At 39.2% G+C, this 25,310-nt stretch overlaps 1 protein-coding gene across 3 annotated transcripts in view; it reads left to right on the top strand.

Moving 5' to 3' along the window:
• Positions 1–21,373, top strand: part of RGS17 (regulator of G protein signaling 17) — a 76,804-nt gene extending 55,431 nt beyond the window's left edge. For 2 of the 3 annotated variants that reach the window (XM_084890199.1, XM_084890201.1), the window contains 3 exons: positions 11,970–12,059; positions 14,886–15,120; positions 20,664–21,373. In XM_084890199.1, the coding sequence (XP_084746325.1) occupies positions 11,970–12,059; positions 14,886–15,120; positions 20,664–20,852 (514 nt within the window). In that variant the 3' untranslated portion in view covers positions 20,853–21,373. The remainder of the gene's footprint in view (positions 1–11,969; positions 12,060–14,885; positions 15,121–20,663) is intronic. The other variant, XM_084890200.1, reaches the window with a different exon arrangement.
• The last annotated feature ends 3,937 nt before the right edge of the window (positions 21,374–25,310 follow it).

Below are 25,310 nucleotides of genomic sequence, written 5' to 3'. Positions count from 1 at the left end.
CACACTGGGGATCAAGGCTGCAACCTGGGCATGTGCCCGAACCAGGAATCGAACCGTGACCTACTGGTTCAGAGGTCGACACTCAACCACTGACCCAAGCCAGCCAGGCTAGATACATTTTCTTAGTAGCTTCTTTATAAATTTTTATTTATTGATTGTTAGAGAGAGACCCAGAGATTAGTTGTTCCACATTGGTCCCCAGAGTTCCCAGACCCTGGATAGGCCCGACTCAGTAAATGGAGGGTGTCTCTCTCTCCAATTATGCATTCGTTGCTGGATTTTTATATGTGCCCTCCTGGGGATTGAATTTGCAACCTTGGCATATCAGGATGACACTCTAACCAACTGAGCTAACCCAGCCAGATCTCCTCAATAGCTTATGGAACTTACACAATCAAAGTTATTTCGAAACACCATTTCGCCATTGCATAGATAAGTTTCCTTAATAGTTTCTATAACTCACACAATGACATCTACCAAAATGAACCCAGGTTTCCCAGGCCGTGTACACAAAGCCAAAAAGTGGACATTAAGACTATAGGCCTATTGTATGTCTAGAATTTGTGAATTCACTCATTACAATGTATTGCCTGGTACTGTTGTATTTCTTTAGATTTCACCAGATTCTCCCTGCCTCTATGGGGATAGGTCACAGCTTCTCAATAAGTAATGGGATGTTGACATGATTATTGGGTATTACCCCCCAGGTTATCCTCTAGAAAAGCATAGTATTCAAGCTGCCTCGTGCCAAGTCTGTGTTACATATGACCAGATTGCTTCCTATTGGGAAACTGGCGGAACTAGAAGAACTCCTTGACCATTTTCCATTAAGGCAACTGGTACTCTTGACTGTGTTTGCTGTAAATGCTTGTGTTTTTTGTTTTGTTTTTTCCGAGTGTCATATTGCAGTGTTTAGATCATCAACAGAAAAATAGATGAGAAGAAAACAAAAGGATAGATTAAAATATAATACTTGGGTTTTATAAATATTACAATATACATATGGCATAATATTTTCATATAAGTGGGAGTGGAGAGATTACAGATTCAAGAAAAGCATAGGGTGTGCCATCAAGAATTTGCAATAGGTTAGAAAGAGGAGGAAAGCATAACACCACATTGCTTGCTTAAGTGGCCAGTTGACAGTGATTCCATCAAATGGGGAAACGCTGAAATAGGAGGTCGTTTAGCATAAGGGGATGCGTTGGACTTGCTCCATTGGAACTACCCAAGAGTCAGTTGTAGAAATGAATTGGAAGCTCGCCAGGCAAGTTTTGATTAGATGTAACCCTCTGGAGCCATCGGTATGCAGTATACAGGGGATGAGAGTGATGGCCCAGCGTGGAGAGCTGGACTGACCCCTCAGGAAATAGCAGCCTTTAAAGAGAGAATGGTGGAAGCACTGTCAACATGGGACTCAGAGGAGAGGCAGTTGGAGAAGTACAAGCACAGCATCAGAGTCCAGTCTCACAAAGACCGGAAGGACCAATATGGTGCATACACCAGGGAGGCCCACTGGGGTGAGAACTGACAACATCTGACCAAACGGGAGGTAAGCAGTGAACTCAGAGAAAATCAAGCTTCTCCTTAAAGTGTATAGGGAGGGATAGTCTAGAAAGAAAAGCTGCCGACAGAGAAAATGAGTGTCCCCCCTTCAAAGGTCTGGGGATGTCCTGGCCTTTCAGGGTGAAAGTTCAATTTCGGGGAAGCTGAGGTTCCCTTCTTGACTTAAATCGAAGCAAATTATTTCGTTTTTAAAATAATATGAAGTTCAACCCTTCCAAATCCAGGCCAAATTTACTAGCTATCTGGATGGCATTTAAGAATGTCCCCACAGCCTCTCTGAATCAATAATGACACAAAAGATGAGGTTATGATATGGTGCCACCGCTTCCCTATTAATAAGGTGTCATGGTTGTACTATCTATTGAAGAGAGCACTAGCATTTTACTTGTGTCCATCTCATAAAACTCTTCATAATTTGTTTTAGGCCTAGCTTACACTCTTGCACGGTGGAAGCCTGGTAGACCCATTAAAAAGCCTGCTATTTTAGGACGTCCCTCAAGAGTGATTTGTTTTCTTGTCAGAGTGATGATGAAATCCACTTCTCTTGAATATGGAGTTGATTTTTTAATAATCTGCGTCATTGGGTTTGATAAATATTATAAGATCTGGTGCTGTAAAATCCATATTTTTGTTTAAGCTATCCATATACTATTATATATTAAAGTACATCTCATGTCCAGGAACATGGGTTCCTAAGTAGAGAGCAAGTTTCTGCCATTGCTGCTTTTTGTATAAAGCAATATCCTATATAATAAAAGCCTAATATGCAAATCAACCAAACAGCAGAACAACCAGTCACTATGATGTGCACTGACCACCAGGGGGCAGATGCTCAATGAATGAACTGCCCCCAGCCCACAGGTCCCAGGCCAGCCAAGGCAGGTGCCAGTGGGGCCCCCTGATTGCCCTGCTGGTTGCCTCCAAGGTGGGTGTCAGCAGGGCCCCCCACCCAATCACCCTGCCAGTCACCCCACAGAGGGAGGCAACTGGTGACATAGGCAGGGGGTGGGGCCAGCGAGTGGGTGGCACCAGGCCGGCCAAGGTGGGTGCCAGTGGGGGCTCCCCAATCACCCTGCTGGTTGCCCTACAGATTGGCCCTGATCATTTGCCAGGCCTAGGAACCCTATCGTAGATTATATAAAAGTACAGAACTATTTTAATCAACCCACTTTCTAATAGTGGAATGATAACTCCATGTGATCCATTCTAAATAGATGTAATCTTGCCATATTTGAAGATGAGACACAAATTCTAATAACATGTCTTCCTCATATAAAGCCTATTTCCAGAGGCAGCATGGGATAGGGAAGAAGGGTGATACTGGCATTACACAGATGCATCCTTGTTTCATGATATACACTGTGAAAACTCAACCTCTCTAAGCCTCAGTTTCTTTACTTGTAACATGGAATTAAGAACATATATACATCAGTTAATTTGGGGTTCAGTACAAGTCAGGGCTCCAAAAATGCTATAATCGATATGTATTATTTCTGACCTCCTCAAAAATCTCAGGCTGGAAGGAAATTAGAAGACTTTATAGGATTTGACTACTATATTCTTAGCATAGTCTATTTATACAAGAGGCCCAGCACATAAAATTTGTGCATTCAGGGGAAGGGGTCCCTCAGCCCAGCCTGCATCCTCTTGCAGTCCAGGAGCCCTTGGGAGATGGCAGACTGATGGCTTAGGCCCGCCACCTCCACTGCACTCGCCAGCCATGAGCCCAGCTTCTGACTGAGGGTTGCTCCCCCTGTGGGAGCACACTGACCACCAGGGGGCAGCTCCTGCATTGAGCTTCTGACCCCTGGTGGTCAGTGCGCATCATAGCAACCAGTCATCCTGCTGTTCAGTTGATTTGCATATTAGCCTTTTATTGTATAGGATGTTGCCAGTGAATGTAACAGAATCTGTTTCTGCATTCTGTATCCCTGGCCCTTTGTCCCCAACTCTCAGGTCAACAAGCACAGGTATCACCACTCAGCATCTTCAGAGCAGGCACCACACAGCCCCAGGATCTCCAGAGCATTGTAAGGTCATTAGATACTGAGGCCTTTCCCTGGATCATTGCCCTCAAGCCCATGCATATTCACACTCACAGGAACTATAAAATGCCAGGAGAGGAATGAATGGCTGGATGGAGAGGTGACCCTTGCAACTGTCAGATGTCAGATTTTTTCCTGAGCATCAGTTACTACAGTCCTAACGTTTTCATTCTGGTTCTTATGTTAGGGACACATGTTAACTAAAACCAGAAACTTGAGCTCCAACTTCATCGATGTCTTTAAGGACTTGGATGAGCACATGCCATTTTAATAACAGTGTCTACTAACTAAATAGAAGTCCCTCTGGCCTTTTCACTTCCAAGATATTTTCTTTCCCACAAAAGCATCCTCTAACGTAATTATGACTTACAGGGAAAATTACAGTGGGTTGAAGGAAGAGCTCAAAATAGGATTTCAATCAACCTGAGAACTGAAATAGATTCTGATGATTGGTGTGTGTTATATGAAGTACATCTAAATATCAGTCCTATAATTCTCTTAAATTTAAAGGGGGAAAAGCCTTAAATGCAGTTGGCATCAAACCAATGCGTCGATGAACCTGAAATACACAGCTTGGGGTTTAAGTTAAAAATGTAATATCAGTAGAAAAAGGGAATGTTTGAAACCCTTCTTTTTAAACAGAAGCAAGTATAAAAAGGTACTTGGTAGCAAAGAGAAATTATGAGAAAATGAAGAGAATTCTCCGTTTCTACACATTAAAAAAATAATAATAATATTTATATAATAATAATATTTAATAAAAATAATAAAAATAATAATATTTACATACAGCCTTACCCCTGTGGTTCAGTGGTTGACTGTCAACTTATGAACCAAAAGGTAATGGTTTGATTCCTGCTTCGGACACATGCTTGGTTTCAGGCTTAATTCCCAATGGGGAGGATGGGGGGTGAGGGGCAGGCAGGAGGCAGCCAATCAGTGATTCTCTCTCAAAATTGATGTTTCTATCTCTTCTTTTCCCTTCCTCTCTGAAATCAATAATATATATATTAAAAAACAACATTTATATACAACCTGGACAACCAGCCAGAGAAAGACAAATACCAGATGATTTCACTCATATGTGGAATTTAATGAAGAAAATAAGCAAAATAGAAACAGATTTATAGATACCGAGAACAGACTAACAGCTGAGAAAGGGGACTGGGTAGTGGTGGTGAAAAGGGTGAAGGGACAACAGCATGGTGATTACCAGAGGGAAAGAGGATCAATGGTGATGGAAGGAGACTAGACTTGGGGTTGTAATATATGCACCTGAAACCTATATAATTTTATTAACCAACTAAAAGCCTGGTGCATGAAAATTCATGCACTGAGGGGTGGTCTTTCAGCCTGACCTGCCCCCTCTCACATTCTGGGAGCCCTCAGGGGCAAGAGGTGACCTGGCAATTAAGGGATGGTGATGCCCCAACACACTGTGCTGCTGCTACTGCTGGTAGTGCGAGCCTCGGCCAGCCCCGGTTACCTGCACCTCGGGCTGGCCCTGGGTGGCTGGGCAGCTTCCATCTGAGGCTTACCTGTACCTCAGGCCAGCCCTAGGTGGCTGGGGGGCTGAGGAGACTGGGGGGCTCTGGCCTTGCTGCACCCCTGCTGCCCTGGCAGGGCTGAGGGGACTGGGTGTTGCCATCTTGTGGCTATGGGCACTGCCGTCTTTGAAGGCGGGGTGGTTAATTAGCGTATTCCCTCCATATTGGCTGTGTGTACCACCATCTTTGTGATGGTGTGAAAGTCAGTTAGCATATTCCCTCTTTATTAGATAGGATGTCACCCCAATGTATTTAATAAAAAAGTAAAACAAACACAAACATTTACATGCAAACCGAACGGGAACTGAAATTGCTTTTCAAAAACATTTTAATAAAACAAATGCTTTCTGCCTGTTGGTAGTTAACTTTTTAAATTAATTTGCTCCAAAAATGTATGACCTAAGATTCATGTTACCCAGCAAGAGACATTAGAATTCAAAACAATTTATTATTGTAACAAATACCTACTATGTTAATAGGATCATGCCTGCCTTTAAAAAAAAAACACAAAACTGAAGTATTACTTCTAAATCAAATGATTTGGGGCCATGGAGTATCCAGAACATTCTCTAAATACCAAAAAGGGAAATGGATGCTATTATGCACACCTCTCAAGATTAAATTTGTCTCCTTCTAGTTTGATTTCACTCTCAGAAAAATTGAATGACTTTTTTCAAATGCTTTAAAACATATAATTATCAAAACTCCACACACATAACAATAGATTTCCTCCCTTCCCCAAATAAGGGTAATTACTCCCAGAAATATATTTTTTTTTCAGTTTTATTCTAAGTAAAACATTACATTTATAAGGGCAACACAGCCATCTAGTGGGCAGATTTTTCAATAGCAGATATTTTAATTTTGAGAGAGGTTCAAGTTTATGGCACAAAAGCTTAAGCCGGTTGAAATACTTGCTTTATGACACTTGTCTAAACCTTCTCTAACAGCCCTAGCTGGCTTGACTCAGTGGATAGAGCATTGGCCTGTGGACCAAAGGGTCCTGGGTTTGATACCCGTCAAGGGCATATGTCCTGTTTGCAGGCTCGATCCCCAGTATTGAATATACAAGAGGCAGCCAATTAATAATTCTCTCTCATCATGGATGTTTCTCTCTCTCCCTCTCCCTCTCCATTCTTCTCTGAAATCAATAAAAACATATTTTTAAAAAACACACAAACAAAACATCTCCAATGTCTATTGTATAGCGGGTCCTCTGGGCACTAACTCCCCTAGACTGATGGCTGTGGGAAAACACTGTTAGAGGGGACATTTGCCCTTAATACACTGGTTTGTGATAGGTTTAACCTACCCAAACATTTCAAAGCAACTGATTTTTGTATATAACCGAAGAGGTAAAATTCCATAGTTGATGTTTTCTATAAAGGGAAGCAGCATTGCATGGCGAAAATAAGCATGAGACCAAGAAGCCAGAAGACACAAATGCTAATGCCAACACTGACATAGGTTGGTGTGGGCATTACTAGCATGTACGTCAACCTTGGGAACTGTTTCCTATTAAATAAAATGGGAATTATGAATAATAAACCCCTGCCTACCTTACAGGACGGTTGTGAGAAGTAGCAAGGCAATATATGAGGAAGTATTGTATAATAATGGCAAGGTGTCAGTTTCTATTTCCTCAGGTTGAGGTAAAAAGTGCTTTAGAGGAAAAAAAGTTCTTTGGTAAAATTGGAATTTTAATATGCAAACAGTTGGCCCTCCCATTCAGTTAAGTGTGTGTAATCATTTGCCCTTTTGTCACAGTTTTTAGTCTTTACTTTGTAGCCTTGTATAATAGGGCACTCCAATGGTCCTCATTATAAACAAAGGAAATAAAGTATGGGAAGCCAAAATCATCTTAAGAGAGGTATAGTCTGCACTGAGTGGCCAGATTATTATGATCTCTGAATACATAATAATCTGGGCACTCAGTGTATATTCTATATAATAAAATGCTAATATGCAAATTGTTCCCTTGACCAGGAGTTCAGCCAGCAGCTCCCGTCCCCTCCCTCTGGCCAGGCTGGCCAGACCCCACCCATGCACAAATTCATGCACCGGGCCTCTAAAAAAAGAAATATATATATATATATATATATATATATATATATATATATATATATATATACTACATACATACATACACACACACTGAGTGGCCAGATTATTATGCATTCAGAGATCATAATAATCTGGTCACTCAGTGTGTATTTAGAGTATCCTCCTTGTGTTCTACACCTCACTGCGTATTCTAATTTATTGCTTCCACCCTGAAACATCTGATCTCTCCATTTTGTCCTACATTTATAACATTTCTTTTCTTTTTCTTTTGCAAATCCCAGCCTCCATACATTCCCCCCTCTACTTGGAACTCCCTTTGTCCAAGTCTCCATCCGGCAGATGCCCGTTCATTGTTCAATCCAGTTTAATCATTACCTCCTCTGGAAAGCTTTCTCAGTTCTCTCGTGCCAAATTGTAGCCACTGCGCCTGTGTCTGCAAAACACCCCATGCAAACCACTGTCTTAGCTGTCAGTGCAGTGCCGTGTGATACTTACTCACCTGCTAGAGCTCCTCGATTTTGCAGTCTGTCCTATTGATCTTTCTTTATTGAGTTGAGAGCGAGAAAGAAGCATCAATATGTTGTTCCACTTAGTTATGCATTCATTGCTTGCTTCTTTTATGTGCCCGAACTAGAGATCGAACCCTCAACCTTGGCGTATCAGGATGATGCTCTAATTAACCGACCTACCCAGCCATGGCTTCATTGATCTTGAATTTCCAACCCAGGCATTGTTGCATAAACCAGGTGTCTCAGACGTATTTATAAATTGTTGTCAACCACTAAACAAAGCTGTTGTATTATTTCACCATGATATTTTGATTGAGGAAAATGCAACATTTCAAGGATAACCTACCGATTCTCTTTCAGAAGCTGAAGGGTGTTGATCCCGTTTTTGCACTGGGAAATTTGAGGCAGGACCTGTTAAATAAAAAAGGAAACACTGAAATCATGATGTGAGCCTTCTAGAATATATGCCTTAGCAATGGCAGGGGTTCCTTCTTGAACCTTCATTGCATTGTGCATTAAATGTAGGCATCTTATTGATTCCCCAGTTGAGTTTTTGTATAAACATGTAGTTTTGCGCTCAGCCTCTATCCCAGAGTTACCATGGCTACTTCACTGTCTTCACTTATTTGCCCATTTCAAGGGTTCTCTCTAAGAACCAGTTGTTTTCTCTTCCAAAATAGGCCCTACATGTATCCATGATGACAAATCAGTAGGTAAATGGTATAATGGGCAGCCAGCGATGTTAGCCTCACTCCACTCTCCAAACTCCCTGACAACAAATCAAAAAGTCCATCTATGCACAAAGAAGGCATTATTTCCTGGTTTTTCAGAAACATACCAACTGTATTTCTCCCTTCTCAGAGTCACCATCCTCCAAAATGTCTAATGGGATTGTAAGTGCTTATTTGTGCATATTTAGCCTAGGTTATTGGCATCGTCTTCCATAAATATTTAAGCTCCATCAAGACTCCCACCATGAGCACTGTATATGCATTCTGCTCTATTTATGAGTTTAGTTGTTTAAAACATAGAAAGTCCATTTAAAATGTTACAAACACTGTTGAAGTAAAATGTCTCCACATGATTTCTCATTACTGTTAAATTTGATGTTTTTCTTTTAGAGCTTTTCTCGAGCACATACAGCATGTATATGTTGATCTAAAGCAAATTTATCTTAACAAAACCCACTATACTACTTAGAACAAGACCAAGTGAAATTGGGGACAGATATTCGTCATTCCCAAGACATAACTGGCACTCTAGTAGAAGCTCTCCTGTCATTTTCTCCATTTCTTTTTATCTTAAAATGGCACTATCAGTGGTTCTTGACAAATAAAACTTTGAAACTGGTTTTTCAAGAATTGGCAAGACACCGAAATTGGTTTGGCTCAGTGTATAGAGCGTCTACCTGCAGACTGAAAGGTCCCAGGTTCAATCCCGGTCAAGGGCGTGTACCTTGGTTGCAGGCACATCCCCAGTGTGTGTGTGTGTGTGGGGGGGGGGGTGTGCAGGAGGCAGCTGATCGATGTTTCTCTCTTATTGATGTTTCTAACTCTATCTCTCTGTAAAAAAATCAATAAAATATATTTTTTTTTAAATAAAGAAAAAAAGAGAATTGGCAGGTTGATTAACAGGACACTTGTCAGTTTCTCTCTACAGGACAATTTTGTGTCCAATATTATATCAAGAAATTGAGCAGTGGGCGGTTAAGCACTTATTAAATGTCTATTTTAAGTCACTTTGGTACATATGTGTGTCCATATTTTACCATCTGTAAGAAATGGAAGATATAAACACAACCCAATATTTCATAATGATCACTCTAATATGGTGGCATTTGGGGTGTTTGTAAATATCACGAAAACAGATAGGAGAGCCAGAATTCATGTTCAGAAATGTGTCAATCGTGCGTGTGGATTCCAGATTTAATATTCCACAGCAAAGATACCAAAGAGAAAAAATGATTTTAAGATGTTGCATAAAGTGGAGAATTCTCGCATTTGTGTGTCACTCTGCACTTGTGTGAAAATGTAACAAAAACAATTTTTAAATGTATTGTTTAATCAACAAAAGCAAGCTTTCTTTCCTCTACTTTTTATAGTACCTTACTATGTGTGCACACCCATGTAAGCTCAGTAAAGCTTGGCAGAATGAGCATTCATTTCCTATTTAAATATGATCTTTCTAGAATGTATCAAACATTTTCATATTTTATACATTTGGCATCAATAATTTCTCCCAGGAAGTTTCACAGAATAATGCCAACCTCCTCCCACCCATTTTTCATAAGTTTTGGAAAGACATCAAATTCCAGAGAAGCACTGCGTCAAAGACACTTTGAGAAGTCAGTGACTCTTCTAAACACAGCCCTGACCTAAGTGTCAGGACCACAGAAGACTGAGGTCTCCTAGGCTACCTCCATCTGCAAACACATTCCCTGTCCCCACACACGAGCACACAGACAACTGCACTGCCCTCCCTGAATCCGCTTTGCTGTATCCCCATGGCTTCGTATGCCGAAGGCTCTGGAATGGCTGCCTTCCCAGGGGCACAACTCCGTTCGCTGGGTGTCTGAGCAACAAGCAGCTGTCATTAGTGCTTCCCAGAATCCTTGGGACCACACCACTTTTGTGGAGGGTTACTCTTTTCTCGCCATGGTCCTGCACCAATAAATCTGTCACTCTCCCTAGAAATTGTTAAAAGAGAACTTAGGTTTATTCACTTTTTTGTTTTGTTTTGTTTTTTCATTGATGTGTCCCTTTTTCTGAATAAAGAATCCTTTCCAATTCTTACTGGGTTCACTTTTCTCCAGGTAGTCAACTTTCTCAACTAAATGTCCTTGGCTGGTCTCACTTCCGTTGTAGAGGGACCTCTCTACCTTAAATTCTCCCCGTTGCTCCATTCTCTCCACCCTCACCCCTGCACCTGATCATGAAAGGAGGAATCCATGAGACAATGTCTCTGCTTCCCTTGCCAAATGGCAAAGTTTGCAGATTAAGAAGAACTACTTGTTGGAAGCTTTCTCCCACTAAACTCCTTCTGTCTACCACAACCAGATTGAGTGACCCTTTTTTTCATTCACATTGTGAATAGTTTGTTGGGTCAGTGCCTATCTGGGAGTATGGTTCATAATAGTTACTCAATAAAATCAGCAAGGTCACTTGCCAGAATCAGATTCAAATTCCAACCATACCCATAGTTAGTGTCTGACTTTGGGCCGAGGTAACACACAGCTCTGTGATTCACTGCTCAACTTTAAAATGGGGATAATAAAACTGAAGGTAAAAAGACAGTGCCTGGCATATAATAGGCACTAGAAAATAATTGTTCCCATTCCTCCTCGTTGGAAAAATGAACGAGTAAATAAAAGAAAGAGATGCTATCTGAACTTTTGTTGTCTGATAGGCTCCCATGAAGCTCCTCAGCTTCTGCATAAAGGGATCAGTTTGCTAATCCAGTAGCTTGACTTTTCCAAGTCTTCCTCCCCACCTGCTTCTTCCTATCTGCCCCAAATCTCCCTCATATGTCTAGTCTGCATCTAGAACCTGGGGTCTTCCACCCCAAGGCGCTATTCGGCTACAGAGAGCCTGAATCCAATAATTCTTAGTCTTATTCTGAACTATTACTGTGCATGGGATTGCCCTGGCTCCTGTAATCCTATAGATTATGTTCAGAGACATAGATTCCTCTCATCCAATGCTCTCCTTTTCAGAACCTCTGGAGATATCAGAAATTGATTAACTAGGGTGAAAGGACAAAAGACAGAGTCAAATATAAATCCAGCAGTTCCAACTTGAGTGGAATGAGGAAGGTTCATATCAGTGGGGGGAATAAAGGGAAAACAAACTATGAATAGCACTAACAAAAACTCAAAATGGAGTTATTACAAAGAGTGGCATAATAATGTATATCAAATACTATCAAAGCATATAATCATGTAGGTATGTCAGGGATTTCAAGTAATTTAAATTATGTAAGGATGAAGTCAGAATGTATAGCAGTATCCATTTTTGAGTTCTGATTTATTTTATAATTTGATTAAATCGTGATTCTCTTTTCCTTAGTTGAAAGGGGCTTATCCTGTCATTTAAAAATGGTATTGCTGTTTTTTGTACACTAAATAGTCTCACATAGTCAAAAGTTAAATTCTTCCATGAAATGTTTTCTTGCATTTTTTTTCCCTTTCTTTCAATACTTGGTTTTCCCTAGACAAAATAAAGTGTTGTGCTACATTACAGCCTCACTGTTAGGAACGAAGAGAGAGCAGAAACTGCGGGAAGACCCACGCTCACCACCAAAATGGAAAGTATCCAGGTCCTAGAGGAAGGGTGAGTGACTCACATTATAATTGTGTCTTGTCAGGGGCATGTACCTTGGTTGCGGGCACATCCCCATTGGGGAAGGGGTGGGGGAGCAGTGCAAGAGGCAGGCTGATTGATGATTCTCTCATCGATGTTTCTAACTCTCTATCCCTCTCTGTAAAAAAATCAATAAAACATATTAAAATAAATAAATAAATAAATTTGTTTTCATGATTGCAGTTCAGGCCGGTTTGAATAGCAAAAATCTTTAAAATACTTGCTCAAAAATGTATGTATACCGTCTTTGGAAACTTATTAAATATGATAGATCAATGAATGAGAAAGCAAGACCAATCCTATATACTAAAAGGCTAATGTTTAAATTGACTGAACAGAATGACCAGTCACTATGACGTGCACTGACCACAGCGGAGATATGTTCAGCACAGGAGCTGTCTCCTGGTGATCAGTGCACTCCCACGGGGGGGCGCTGCTGGCCAGTGTATCGGTGGTGGCAGGGGCCTCTCCCATCCACAGCAGTGCTAAGGATGTCCAACTGCTGGCTCAGGCCCCCTCCCCATGGGCTCCCAGACATCCCCCGAGGGCTCAGGCTGTGATTAGGGACCCCCAAGTGTATGAATTCAGTGCACCAGGCCTCTAGTTTAACCATAAGAATCTCCAGTTCATTTCTTTCACTTAGATGTATAAGCAAAGGGAGTAATAACTGGTGGTTTCTGCAGGGAAGTAGTCACTAAAAACCTGAATGTAGATCTCTAAAAAGTTCTCATTGTCATTGTAAGGGCCCTGTGCTCTGTCGCTGTGATATCTCCATTCATGGGTAACAATGCATTTATAATACAAGGTAAGCAAAAGTAGGTTTACAGTTGTGAGTATGAAAAACATGGAGTTTATTCCTGTATTACTGTTTATTAACTAGAGGCCCGATGCACAAATATTTGTGCCAGAATGGGCCTTCTTTCCCCTGGCTGCCAGCAGCATCTTCGCTCTGGCCAGAGCTGCCTTTCCACCTTCCCACACTGCCCAGAGTCCCAGAGCAGCTGGGGTGGTGCATTCGCCCCATCCCCAGTGGCTTGGCGCCAGTGTATGCAAATTAAAGCACCATCTTTGTTGGGTTAATTTGCATACTTGCTCCTGTTGGTCAACCAATTATGGTCAATTAGCATGTTACTCTTTTATTAGGTAGAATCCTAGAGACCTGGTGCATGAAATTCATGCACTGGGGAGGGGACAGGGTCCCTTAGCCCAACCTGCACCCTCTTGCAATCTGGGACCGCTGGCTCCTAACCACTCACCTACCTGACTGCCTGATCATCCCTAACCACTCTGCCTGTCTACCTGATCTCCCCTAACCACTCGCCTGCCTGCCTGATCACCCCTAACTGCCTCTGCTTGCTTGCCTGATTGCCCCAACTACTCTGCCTGCCTGCCGGATGCCCCTAACTTCTTGCCTGCCTGCATGATTGTCCCTAACCACTCGCTTGTCTACCTGACCACCCTTAACCATTCTGCCTATCTACCGATTGTCCCTAACCACTAACCTGCCTCTCTGATCATCTCTAATGACTCAGCGGCCTGCTGATCGCCCCTAACTGCTTCTGCCTCAGCCCCTGCCACCAGAGCTTCGTCCTGAAGGATGTCCAGAATGACATCCAGAAAGTTGTTTGGTTGTTTGGTCTAATTAGCATATTATGCTTTTATCATCATAGATTGTATTGTTTTCCATAGGAACAACTGTAAACCTACTTTTGACCCACCCTGCACTTAATAGTAAAATTATTTAAGTTTAGGAAAATATGTGACAAGAGCACACAATATATTTTAGATCCAGTGATAAATGGAAAGGAAAAAAAAACCTACTAGAAATGAAAAGAGAAACTGTGTCTTGTGGCCTCAAAATGAAAATCTACATCAGATGCAAGTGGAAAAGTCAGTTTGCTCTTCAAACAATTAATGTATAGACTGTTTCTACCAACTTGCAATATACAGGGAGTCCCCAAAAATGTGTCTGCACACCTCAACAGCTGACAACTCAATTGGTACTTCTTTCTTTTCAGCCAGACTAAGCTTGAAACAAAATAAATGTATCCTAAAATGCTACTGGAAGTTCACAAAAGCAGTTGAAGTACAGACACTACCTTTATAATTATTGAAAGTGTGTATACATGTTAATAGCTGATAGCTCACCTAATTTTCATTCCTTCTCAGGTTTAACTGATTTGAAATAATGCATTAAGCCAGACTAAGCTTTCAACAAAGAAAATGTATCCACTAGACTTTTTATGGGGATGCATAAATGATAGTTTACGGTACAAAACCGGCAACAGTCGACAAATACTGAATGAAATGATGCTTGATATTTGCAATTCCATTGCTTCAAGTTATCAGCAGTGCCTGGACCAGAGCGGTCATCAGTGTGAAAACAGGCGTTGACAAAAAAAAAAGCATTCATTTCTGTTGATTCTTTTAAGTATTGAAAATAAACAAATAAACTGTATGTTCATAAGTACTGGCTTTATAATCATTCAAAGTGTGTATACATTTTGGGGGGCATCCTATAATAAGGTTAAACATTTCCAATCTCCATGAGGAATCCGCTATGACCACGTGCACAGTGTGTAGAGCCACTGGCTGTTGGAACACGAGGCTCCCTGACATGCAGCTGGTTGGTGCCTCACACTCACCCAGAAATAACTCACCTGGTTCTGGTGGCTGATACCGAACTGAGTGGCGATGACCACTAGATGGCAGCAACTGACTAGCTGTTCTATTTGCTCCTCTCCCCCTATCTGGGTGACAGTCACCTTTGATGATGGGCCCATTCTTTCTCTGCAGCCAAAACCCCACGGCAGATGAAGTCTTGTCCTGGTCTCAGAATTTTGACAAGATGATGAAAGCCCCGGCAGGGAGAAACCTTTTCCGAGAGTTCCTCCGAACAGAATACAGCGAAGAGAACCTGCTTTTCTGGCTTGCCTGTGAAGACTTAAAGAAAGAGCAGAACAAAAAAGTCATTGAAGAAAAGGCCAGAACGATATATGACGATTACATTTCGATACTATCACCAAAGGAGGTAAATAAAAAACCCCAAACTGGCAAATACTGACCTGAGTTTCCTAACACCCAGGGTGAACCTGAAGGCCCTTCTGTCCAGGTCGGGTAGTGCATGGGGTGGGCAGGCGAGGAGGCTTCTCTGGGGAGAGAATGGAGAGTCCGTTGTGAGGATCTCCCTTCGTTTGTGTTTGAAGGCTAGACTTCCTCGCTATGCTTTGGTCATCTGTCTCTGGCTGACTCTGTGGTAGTCTCATTGCTCCTCAGAACTAACACTAGGAAGCCCGTTGAAAAGACAACTTGCTGTGGCTTGAGCTAAAGTGGAAAGGAGTTTGCTTAGGGGCAGTGTTTCTCAAAGTGCGATCCCCACATCACCTGTCAATCACCGGGAGCATTTGTTTGAAAAGCAAATTCTTGAGGCCTACCCAGGACTTCTGAATCCGACATGCTTGAAATAGCCAGGAATCTGCACTTTTGTCAATCCGCACTTGGATTTTTATTTCCACATAACGATGAGTTTGGAAACCTCTGGTAGAGGGGCTCAAAAACACACACAAACATACCACGTTTGATGATACTTATGATACGATATTTACAGAACTGAAGAGTGATCCGTTAATGTTCTTGAGCAGAGATGGGGATGGTAATTGTGCTTACCTATTGATAGTTTTGCAGCTATTGAAAGCACAAGCTATTTTCCCCATTGCCACAGCATACCTAAGATATTAGGAGCATTTCAAGCAAACAGATGAATACTTTTTCCATTACCTTTATGAAAATTAATTTGCCCCTGAGAAATGTTCCTGCTGTTAGAGTTCAAGGCTGTTGGGGAGAGTTTAAGGCCGGTGCTGAGCTCCAGAGGGACTTTCCGGCATCTGAACTCAGAGGTTCCTAGAAGGCCTTGTCTTCTCCACTCCACCCTCTTAGGCCACTGGTTTTCACCTGAGCACTGAAATGTCCTGACCTCATACTTTCCTGCTCCCAGAGTTTAGCCTTCAACACTTGATGGGGCCCCAGCTGCCTTACACTCTTACCTTGAAATCTATTGAATGGATTAGTGTCTACTCTAGCAATATCTATGCTTGAAAGTCTGTATCAACTACTTCAACTCTAATGTATACCTAAAGAATTCACTTTTTTATTAGATTATAAGTGTCATTGATAGTCCATATTGTGTCTTGAACTGCATTCAAAAATATTGTGGTTTTTTTTAAATTATTTCCTTTATTAACATGAGAAAGGTATTCATAGCAACAAGGTGGGGAGAGTTATTTCTGTAGCCTCGATACATTTATTCCAGGTGCCTTTGTATTTCTAACGACATTATAATTCTGCATCCTAAAAATACATTCTTCAGGCTTCCGGTCTACCCAGAACTTTAGCATTTAACCAATACTGCTTGGATTTTATTAGCACATTAACTTTTTTTTCCTAGTTTTTAATTTAATATTTCATTGCATGGCAAATATATCAAATAATTAAAATGAGCCCAGAGGCATGCTTCTCTTGCCCACAATCTATTGATAGTAAAGCTACCTACCTTTATGGTGGAATGACTGGTCGCTATGACATGCACTTACCACCAGGGGGCAGACACTCAATGCAGGAGCTGTCCCCTGATGATCAGTGCACTTAGCCAGAAGCTGGGCTCACTGCTGGTGAGCACAGAGGCAATGGTGGGAGCCTCTCCCGCCTCCACTGCAGCGCTAAGGAGCAGGAGACAAGCGGTAAGGAGAGAGCAGATGGGCAGTTAGGAGTGAGGGTTCCCGATTTGCAAGTAGGCACAGGCTGGGCTGAGGACCCTCCCCCCCCCAACACACACACACACACACACACACACGCACGCACACGAATTGTTGCTTCTAGTTATACATAATTACAGAGCCTTACCCAGCCCATTTCTCTTCCCAAAATATGTGTCATCTTAAAGTGATAATTGCCTAATTATCAGTCCATTCCTTCGTCTTATCTAGATATCATCTTAAAATGATGACTATTCCATTTTAAAATGATGTTAGTAGGAAAAACACACACACACATAGTTTCTGTATTAAGTATATATAGTTCTTTTACTTTAGTCAACATTTTCTAATTTTTAGTTTTTTTATGGGAAATACTTTCCCATTGTTTTCACAGCTCCTGATTTCCAAGTGTCACTGATAGAGCTTCGCAAAACACTTAATTTTCACAAAATTACTTCTTCTTTGGGCCATAGTTTAGGGAAATCATAGTTATTGATTATTGAAAGATAAACTATAGGATTTTCATTCTCTTTGTGAAAGAAATGGAGTTTTGTTCCAGCCCAATTTAGACTTGAATTTTAGTTTTCCATAGCGGTCATTAAAATAATATTTTCTGATCACAAACACACACAATCTTTGCTAAATTAAATAGACTAGTATTTAGTGTAATAGTCATATCTATGTTCTCCTTTATTGTTTTAACACCTGTAATTAGGCCATACTCACTCTCTAATATCCTGAAAATACTACAGAGAGAGAGGTAAAATTCAAATTTTTATTACTGTTACTTACAAATATGCTGATTTGTAAAGAATATAACATAGAATCTAAGTTTGGGACTGTATGAACAGCCTTTGTTTAGCCAGTTGATTGCTTTCCTATCAACATAGTAATCATACAGGGATAGTCCAAAGGGGGTTTACAGTTGTGAGTTCAGGAAACACAGGGTTTATTCTTGTATTAATAATTTATTAATTATTGTAAACCTATTTTTGCCCACTCTTGTATTTGATTACTGTTTTGCAGCAAAATCAAATAAACCAAAACCATTAGATATTTGCCATTATAAAAGACAATGGTTAACAAGTTATGTGTTGAGCCAAAGTGTAGACATAGTATAGTATATTTACGCTTGAGCCATGTCCAATGGCTTAACTCACTGATACACTTTCAGTATAGCCCTTTGTAGCTATCCTGGAGCCCTTTCCAATCTTCCATCTCTCTGACCTTTCTGTGCAAAAACGCATCAACTGTTTCCTAACAAATCCTCCTGTAATAGCATCCCAAGGGTGTCTTAGTCAACCCAGTTCCATGTGAACTATAGAGCTCAGAGATCTGGGGACACCAGAATGTAAGTGGTCCATCATTTGGACTGTCTCCAGCTCTGGGTATAATTGAAACAGTGGATGGGACAAGAAGTCAGAACAAAAAAGCTTGTGAAAAATAATTGTGATGAGACATTTAGGTATAAATATGAAAGGTTTGTATAGACTTGAGTATATCATGAAACAGAGAACTATGGATCAGGGTGCCCTACTACTTGTAAAACAGTAAGGACTGAGGAAATCAGTCAGGACTCAGTGATGGTTTGCCTCTTGTAGGGTTTTGCTAATATATCCTTTCAGGGCAGAGCTTAGTTCTGTTTCACTTATTGAGATTAATTTTTCTCCACTTACCTTACCAACATGCCTTAGCAGTTCCAACAAGATTAGCATTTGTGAGGAAAAATGATAACAGAATCACTTACAGAATTTCTGTATATTTTTCAAATAACATTATATTGATTAATGAGTTTTCTGAATTCCTATTTATGTTTCTCCTTTCAAAGATTCCACTTTAAGCAATTATCCTGCCTTATCTTTTTGTTTTTAACATTTAACTGTTACTTTACTCATATTACTGCGTCTAAGTTACATGAAAAGACAACCAAGCAGTTCTGCCCCATTTCAGGGAAAGTTATCCATCAACACCAAGTACATGGTGGCAGATATCATGGAATGGTGACAGCTTTGAGTCCAGGACAAGGGAGAATGGGCTGTGGTGCTCTGGTTCATCTCCAAGAAGAATATAGCACAATGTCCAGCACAAGCCATCCTGACACTCAACCTTTCACCCTGATCACAAATTCGGATCACTTCTCGGAAGCTAGTAAATCAAGTGAAACAGTGGGGTTTAAAAAACATTTTAAGATGAAGCCCAGATAAGTTTAAAAACCATGCTCTTGACACATTTTCCTTTCAAAATTTACATAAGACATACTTTCCCACTCTAATAGACTTTTCCCCCCCTCATGTAGTCCACCAGGTAGGTGCAGATAGACTATTCTGCCTCAAGATGGAAAAGTAGGGGGGAAAACTAATAGCATCTGCATAATATTCTCTCTACACACTGTTGTTGGGTGGAAAATAGAAAATTTTAAAAGAAAGGAAGAAATGTTCCTTCTTAGATTCTCATAACCTCTTGTTTCGTAGTTCATGAATCCAACTCTGATGCTAAGGTGACAGTGCATAGACGAAATTTTTGTTTTCAGGGAAGGAGACCAGGGCAGAGAGGAAGTTATCTCTTTTTCTTCAAGAGTTATCTGATGGCACCTGCTCCCGAAGACCCTCACTGTCTCAAACTAGAGCACGCTGTAGGACCACAGGGCCTTCCTTATAAGCTGGTTGCCTTCAGTGGCAAACTCACAGATCCAGCCCGGTTTGCTATTGCAGTTTTTACAGCTCATATCTGGAACTATATGATAGCCAGTGAGCATTACCTAGTCTTGAACTTTCCTGTACTGAAGGCTAATTCCCTAACGAACTTGTTAAAAAGAAATGCTCTGCCCACTGACCCTTGGGAACTGAGTGGAAATGAGTTTTGAGTGTCAGTTTGAACAAAAAAAAAATACCTGATGGGTACCACCAATATGACCAAGGAAAATTCTGTCCATTTTTATAGTTGACATTTTAAAGACCCCGAGGTCACTTCAGGATTTTGATTTGTCAAGGAGACCGTGAGTGGATGTGCAATCGGCAGCTGCCTCTGCTTAATGTTTAGTACAGAGATCTTTGCTTGTATTCTGATGGGAGGACTGTATGATAGTTTCCTAGGCCTTGCCAAGTAGACCTAAGGCATAAAGAATCTCTGTTGTGCTTCTGCTATATTAGGAACTTCCACATTCCTGGTTTTCTACTCTTTTTTTTTTTTTTTTAAATATATTTTATTGATTTTTTACAGAGACGAAGGGAGAGAGATAGAGAGCTAGAAATGTCGATGAGAGAGAAGCATCGACCAGTTGCCTCTTGCACACCCCCTACTGGGGATGTGCCCGCAACCAAGGTTCATGCCCTTGACCGGAATCGAACCCGGGACCCTTCAGTCCGCAGACCGACGCTCTACCACTGAGCCAAACCGGTTTCGGCCTGTTTTTCTACTCTTGACAAAGTATAACTTGGAATATGAAACTATAAGCATTGGGTACAGATGTCAATGTTTTCCAGAGAACTATGCTTTGCAAGGTATCTACCTTGTTCCATATAGAGGGTCTCCCCCAATGTCACATACTAGTAGGAGGGAATTCTCTCCTACCCCAACAATAAATATAAATTGTCAAAAATGATGTTTTGTTTTTTTTTGTTTGTTTGTTTGCTTTTTGTTTTTTAGTTTAATTTTTGAAGGAGAATAGTATGCAAGGTTATATAGCCTTGAAAAAGATAACCTTAAGATTTAGGTAGCTGGGTTTACTCTTTGGAATTTCTCTAATGTGTCATGTACCTCTAGCTATTTAATTGAGAAAATTTGAAAAAAAATGATTTAATGTATTGCTCTTATTTCTTTTTAGGTCAGTCTTGATTCTCGAGTTAGAGAGGTGATCAATAGAAATCTGTTGGATCCCAATCCTCACATGTATGAAGATGCCCAACTTCAGATATATACCTTAATGCACAGAGATTCTTTTCCAAGGTTTTTGAACTCTCAAATATATAAGTCATTTGTTGAAAGTACTGCCAGTTCTACTTCTGAATCTTAATTTTCATTTAAAGAAATCATTTTGGAGGGCTGGGATGGGAAATAAAAGTTGTCATATAACACCAGACACGGAGTTCCTGGAGGACGACAGTTTAGCATTCCTCGGGCTACTGTGAAAATAAAACCATATGTTCTTTGTCTCCATTTTTATCAAGGTTATCCATGGTTAACTTTGGAGAAAATACCACATAAGACAACGAATTGCCAAATTAAGTTTGTTTTACTCAACACTCATTCTACTTGCAAGCAAACTGTATTTGTAGTCCTATGAACAGTCTCCTAGTGTATTTCCAGAGACTGCATGTGCAAAGTCAAACTGCTTCATTTGCCATGTAGTTGTTGTAATATTTAATCCAATGACATAACTTATATCTGTATTTAAGGACTTTTGTGCAATATGGTCTTACAGAAATAATTGCCAAAAAAGTTGGCTGTAGTTTGCGTTTTTAAATATAACGTAAGACAGACAAAGCCAATTTTTAAATTGTAAACAATAGTATTCAACATGCTATCTACTGTGTTCAGTACACTCATTTTGAAGCCAATATATCTGTACATGAAAAAAGAGCTATTTATCTCTGTTTGTTGGGAAATCCCAATGGGGCATTCCTCTGGTTGTTCACTGCCAAAACTGTGGCATTTTTATTACAGAAGCATTTGTTGTGTAAAAAAAATAATAAGATGAAAAGAGAAAAAAAGCACAAAATAATTTGAAGATCTTCTATCTCAATGACAAATTAAAGAGTGATATTGTTTTTAATTGTAACAGAAGAAAATGAATCTATGTATATATCACATGTCCAATACTGTAATTAATTTATTAAAGGCTGGCTCTCCAGTTCTAAAACAGTTGTGTAATGTATGTACTTTAGCAGGAAAAAAAGATAAGCTTGATAACTTAGTTTTGAAATATAAGGAAAGGAATGCCTACATGTAGCATCACCAAAAATGTTGATGAAAAACATCGATCCCCGTGGCATAGTTTCCTTGAAAGTGAAAATCTAAGTTTTTAACCAACACAAGTTTTATAAGGGTTATAAAGAAGATACTAGTAATTCTCTATTTCAGACCTTAACTGTTTTCACATAGTCTCTTAAGAATTACTTAATTTAAGAATGTTGGAACCAAACTATTAATTCTCCTCCATAATTGAAAGGCAGTACAGTGCTCAAATCTTCTAGCTGCCATATTATTTTTTAAAGTATCACTAAATCTTTAAGACAAAATACTTGCCTGACATTGGCATGCACTTTTGACATTCAAGAAAACAGTATCCTATTGTGCACCAACACAAAAAAGTCAGAGTCATATTTATATCAAGACATTACATTTGAATATTAATATACCCTGGAGGCTATTTTTTTAATGTTACACTTATTAAATATAATATTGAGTAACCTAAAATGAAAGTTTTAAAAATATTTATATCCAATGAAAATACTGGCCTTATATTAAGGATGATATTAAAATTGTAGGTTTTCATTGTCATTTTTAACTACCTCTCATTTTTTAATTTATTAAACATTAAAAAAACAACTTTGGGTTTTCTTTTTAAATTTTATTTTACTTGAAAGGTTGGCATTGTAAGTTTCTTTTTCCATAAACAACACATTTTAAGAATTGTTTTTTTAAGTGAATTTAATTTTCTAATTTATATAGGATTCAGGAGATAAGTTTAAAAGGGCTATTATCTATTCCCTATGCAAATATTTTAACTGTTGCAGTGTTTAACAAAATGGGATTTAAAAAAAATGTTTGAAGAGTAGAAAACAAAGATGTTCTGTTTACACTGGCGTTGCTGACTATCCTACCGTATTCAGCACTTTTAAACACATTATTTATGAAAATGTACTTAAAATACAAGATAGGAAATATTTATAACGATAATTTCTTTTAACAAATGCCTGTTTTTGTCTGAAAGTGTTAATGCGTTTAGACATACTTTATCCATGTCAATTAGATATTTGCTATTTGAATAATGGTTTTCAGTAATATGTTGAAAAATGATAAAGATGTTTACAAAAAGTCATATTTTTTCCTAAAGAGTGAAGAAAAACCTAAAAGAATCATCACTTCTATTGTGAAGTTCTATTGTTCCTGAATTATTTAATTTTTTTGTTAGAATTGAGTTTATTATGCTACTATGATGTATACACATATATGTTGTAATATCATACTTGTTGCTGTGTTTGAAGCACAATAAATTGGTGCACATGACTAGAAAATATGTACTATATTATGATATACTGCATGCATCAATCTTTTAAATGTACACTTTATATTCTTGTTGTTACTATATATGATGGTGACCTGTTAGTCGTAAGTTATCTTTATAAGATACTTTGGGTTCTTAGATGAATTGTCTGTTTGACAATACTTTTAATATTTTACCAAATGTAAAAGATAAGGGTCTTTATAAAGAGTCCTGATCTGTAACCTGGGCATTTGTAGAATACAGATTTTGAAGTTAGTATATCCTTTTGAAACCTGATTAGGAAGTTGTTTTGCGAATGATTCTAGAGTAGGTTTTACACATCAGATATTGCTAACCATGCTAAGTAGCATTTCTGTGCTAAATTTCTACTTTGGGGGGAGGGGAGGGTTTCTCATTTAATTTTAAAAGGTTTAAAGTTTCTATCTAAGAGTATGTCTGTATATTTGCAACTCTACAGATTTGCTTTAATTACAGAGCTATAATAAGCAAATAATAATAATAAAATAAAATAAAATAAAATAAATGCCCTCAAATGGTGTCTATGCTACCATTCCAAGAGCACAATATTTGTTTTGGTAGAATTAGACTTTCCTAGTGAGTGAATTCCTCCCGGAGGAAAAATGAGCACTTTAGAAGGTACACACGTGTTTCAGATTGCCAAGAGCTTTGTATACTGTTAGAATCTGCTAATGCACACAGAAAGAGAGTAATGCTTTTTCTATAGTGCCTATGATGGAAAGAAAAGTAGAGGATCTAGATTATATATAAATATATAGAAATAAATTGGAGAGCCAGACGTGGGTCTTGTACATAGATCACACTAATAATGGATGGATGACACTTCTTCCTTACTATAGAGAATCATGATGTTACCCAAAGGTCAGATCAATCCCCAACAGTGTTACAAGGCAGCTGTAAGCGCAGTAAGTGCACTGGCCTATGAACAACTGTAGCAAAACACAATGCTGATGTCAATGTTATTCAATGGAAAAATCAAGACCATAATGTGCTTTTTTTTTTTTCTCTCTCTTTTTTTTTTAATCTTAAAATCTGTACATAGGATGACCAGTTCTGATATTTGGTCACGGTGCATGGGGTGTTTAATAGTAAGTATCCTTTAATGTTGCCTAGATTCTTACTAAAAGAATGAAATGTATATCATATTTTTACCCAATAATTCAGTTTTGCAAAAGGACTATAGAAAAAGGTAGCTGAAGTTTACTTATTAGGGGCAAAAATACATTTTCACCATATTAAGCTGATTTAAAATAGTATCTGATTCTTAGTTTTTAATTTTTTCTATTTTCCTATGCATTTTTTAACTTATACTGAAAAAATAAGTCATGGTAATTGTGGCAAATTACATTTTCAAAAATACAATATATCAGATGCATTGAGGAAAAAAAATGTACAATCAGAAAATAAAATGAGAATCTTTTGAGTGCCACCTCAATTTCCTAGGTCTAAAATGCCTTTAACTAGGACCCTATAAAACATGAATTTTGAAAACTTTGCACTGTGTACATTGGCAAATTATTGTGAAAGGTGGTCAAGCTATTTCCAGAAAATTTTCCGGCATGTGTATTTCTATTGATAGTTATAAGGGTTAATTTTCAAAGTATACTTTTGCAAATGCTCCTATTTGTGTCCTCTTTTCAGTTCTTTATAAATTTCTGACCAATATACAATGTTAGCTCTTCTGAGGAAATAACATGAAATCCGTAAAAATTTTAGTTGTTCCTCACTTGCCACAACTGAAAATATTTATCAATGAAACTGATACCAAAAACTTGTTTCAGATCTTCCCTGAAACATTCTTTTTTTTTTTTTTTTTAATATATTTTATTGATTTTTCACAGAGAGGAAGAGAGAGGGATAGAGAGTTAGAAACATCGATGAGAGAGAATCATTGATCAGCTGCCTCTTGCACACCCCCCACTGGAGATGCGCCCGCAACCAAGATACATGCCCTTGACCGGAATCGAACCCGGGACCTTTCAGTCCCCAGGCCGACGCTCTATCCACTGAGCCAAACCGGTCCCGGCAAACATTCTTAATATTATCCTTGCAACACACGATAGAGTGTTGAGGTTTATTTACAAATATGAAGCTTTAATTACAAAGTTGGTTTCTAGCTACATTTCTGTCCTGTATGACTGGGCAAACCTGAGCATGTATCCTGAGCATGTTTCCTCATTTTCAAAAGAGGAATGTTCTCTATCGGATGATCATAGAAAGAAATGA

Source organism: Pipistrellus hanaki, assembly GCF_964339955.1.
Source record: "Pipistrellus hanaki genome assembly, chromosome: 7".
Lineage (NCBI taxonomy): Eukaryota > Metazoa > Chordata > Mammalia > Chiroptera > Vespertilionidae > Pipistrellus > Pipistrellus hanaki.
Note: the sequence above shows the minus strand (reverse complement) of the source record. Positions and strands in the feature narration are given on the sequence as shown.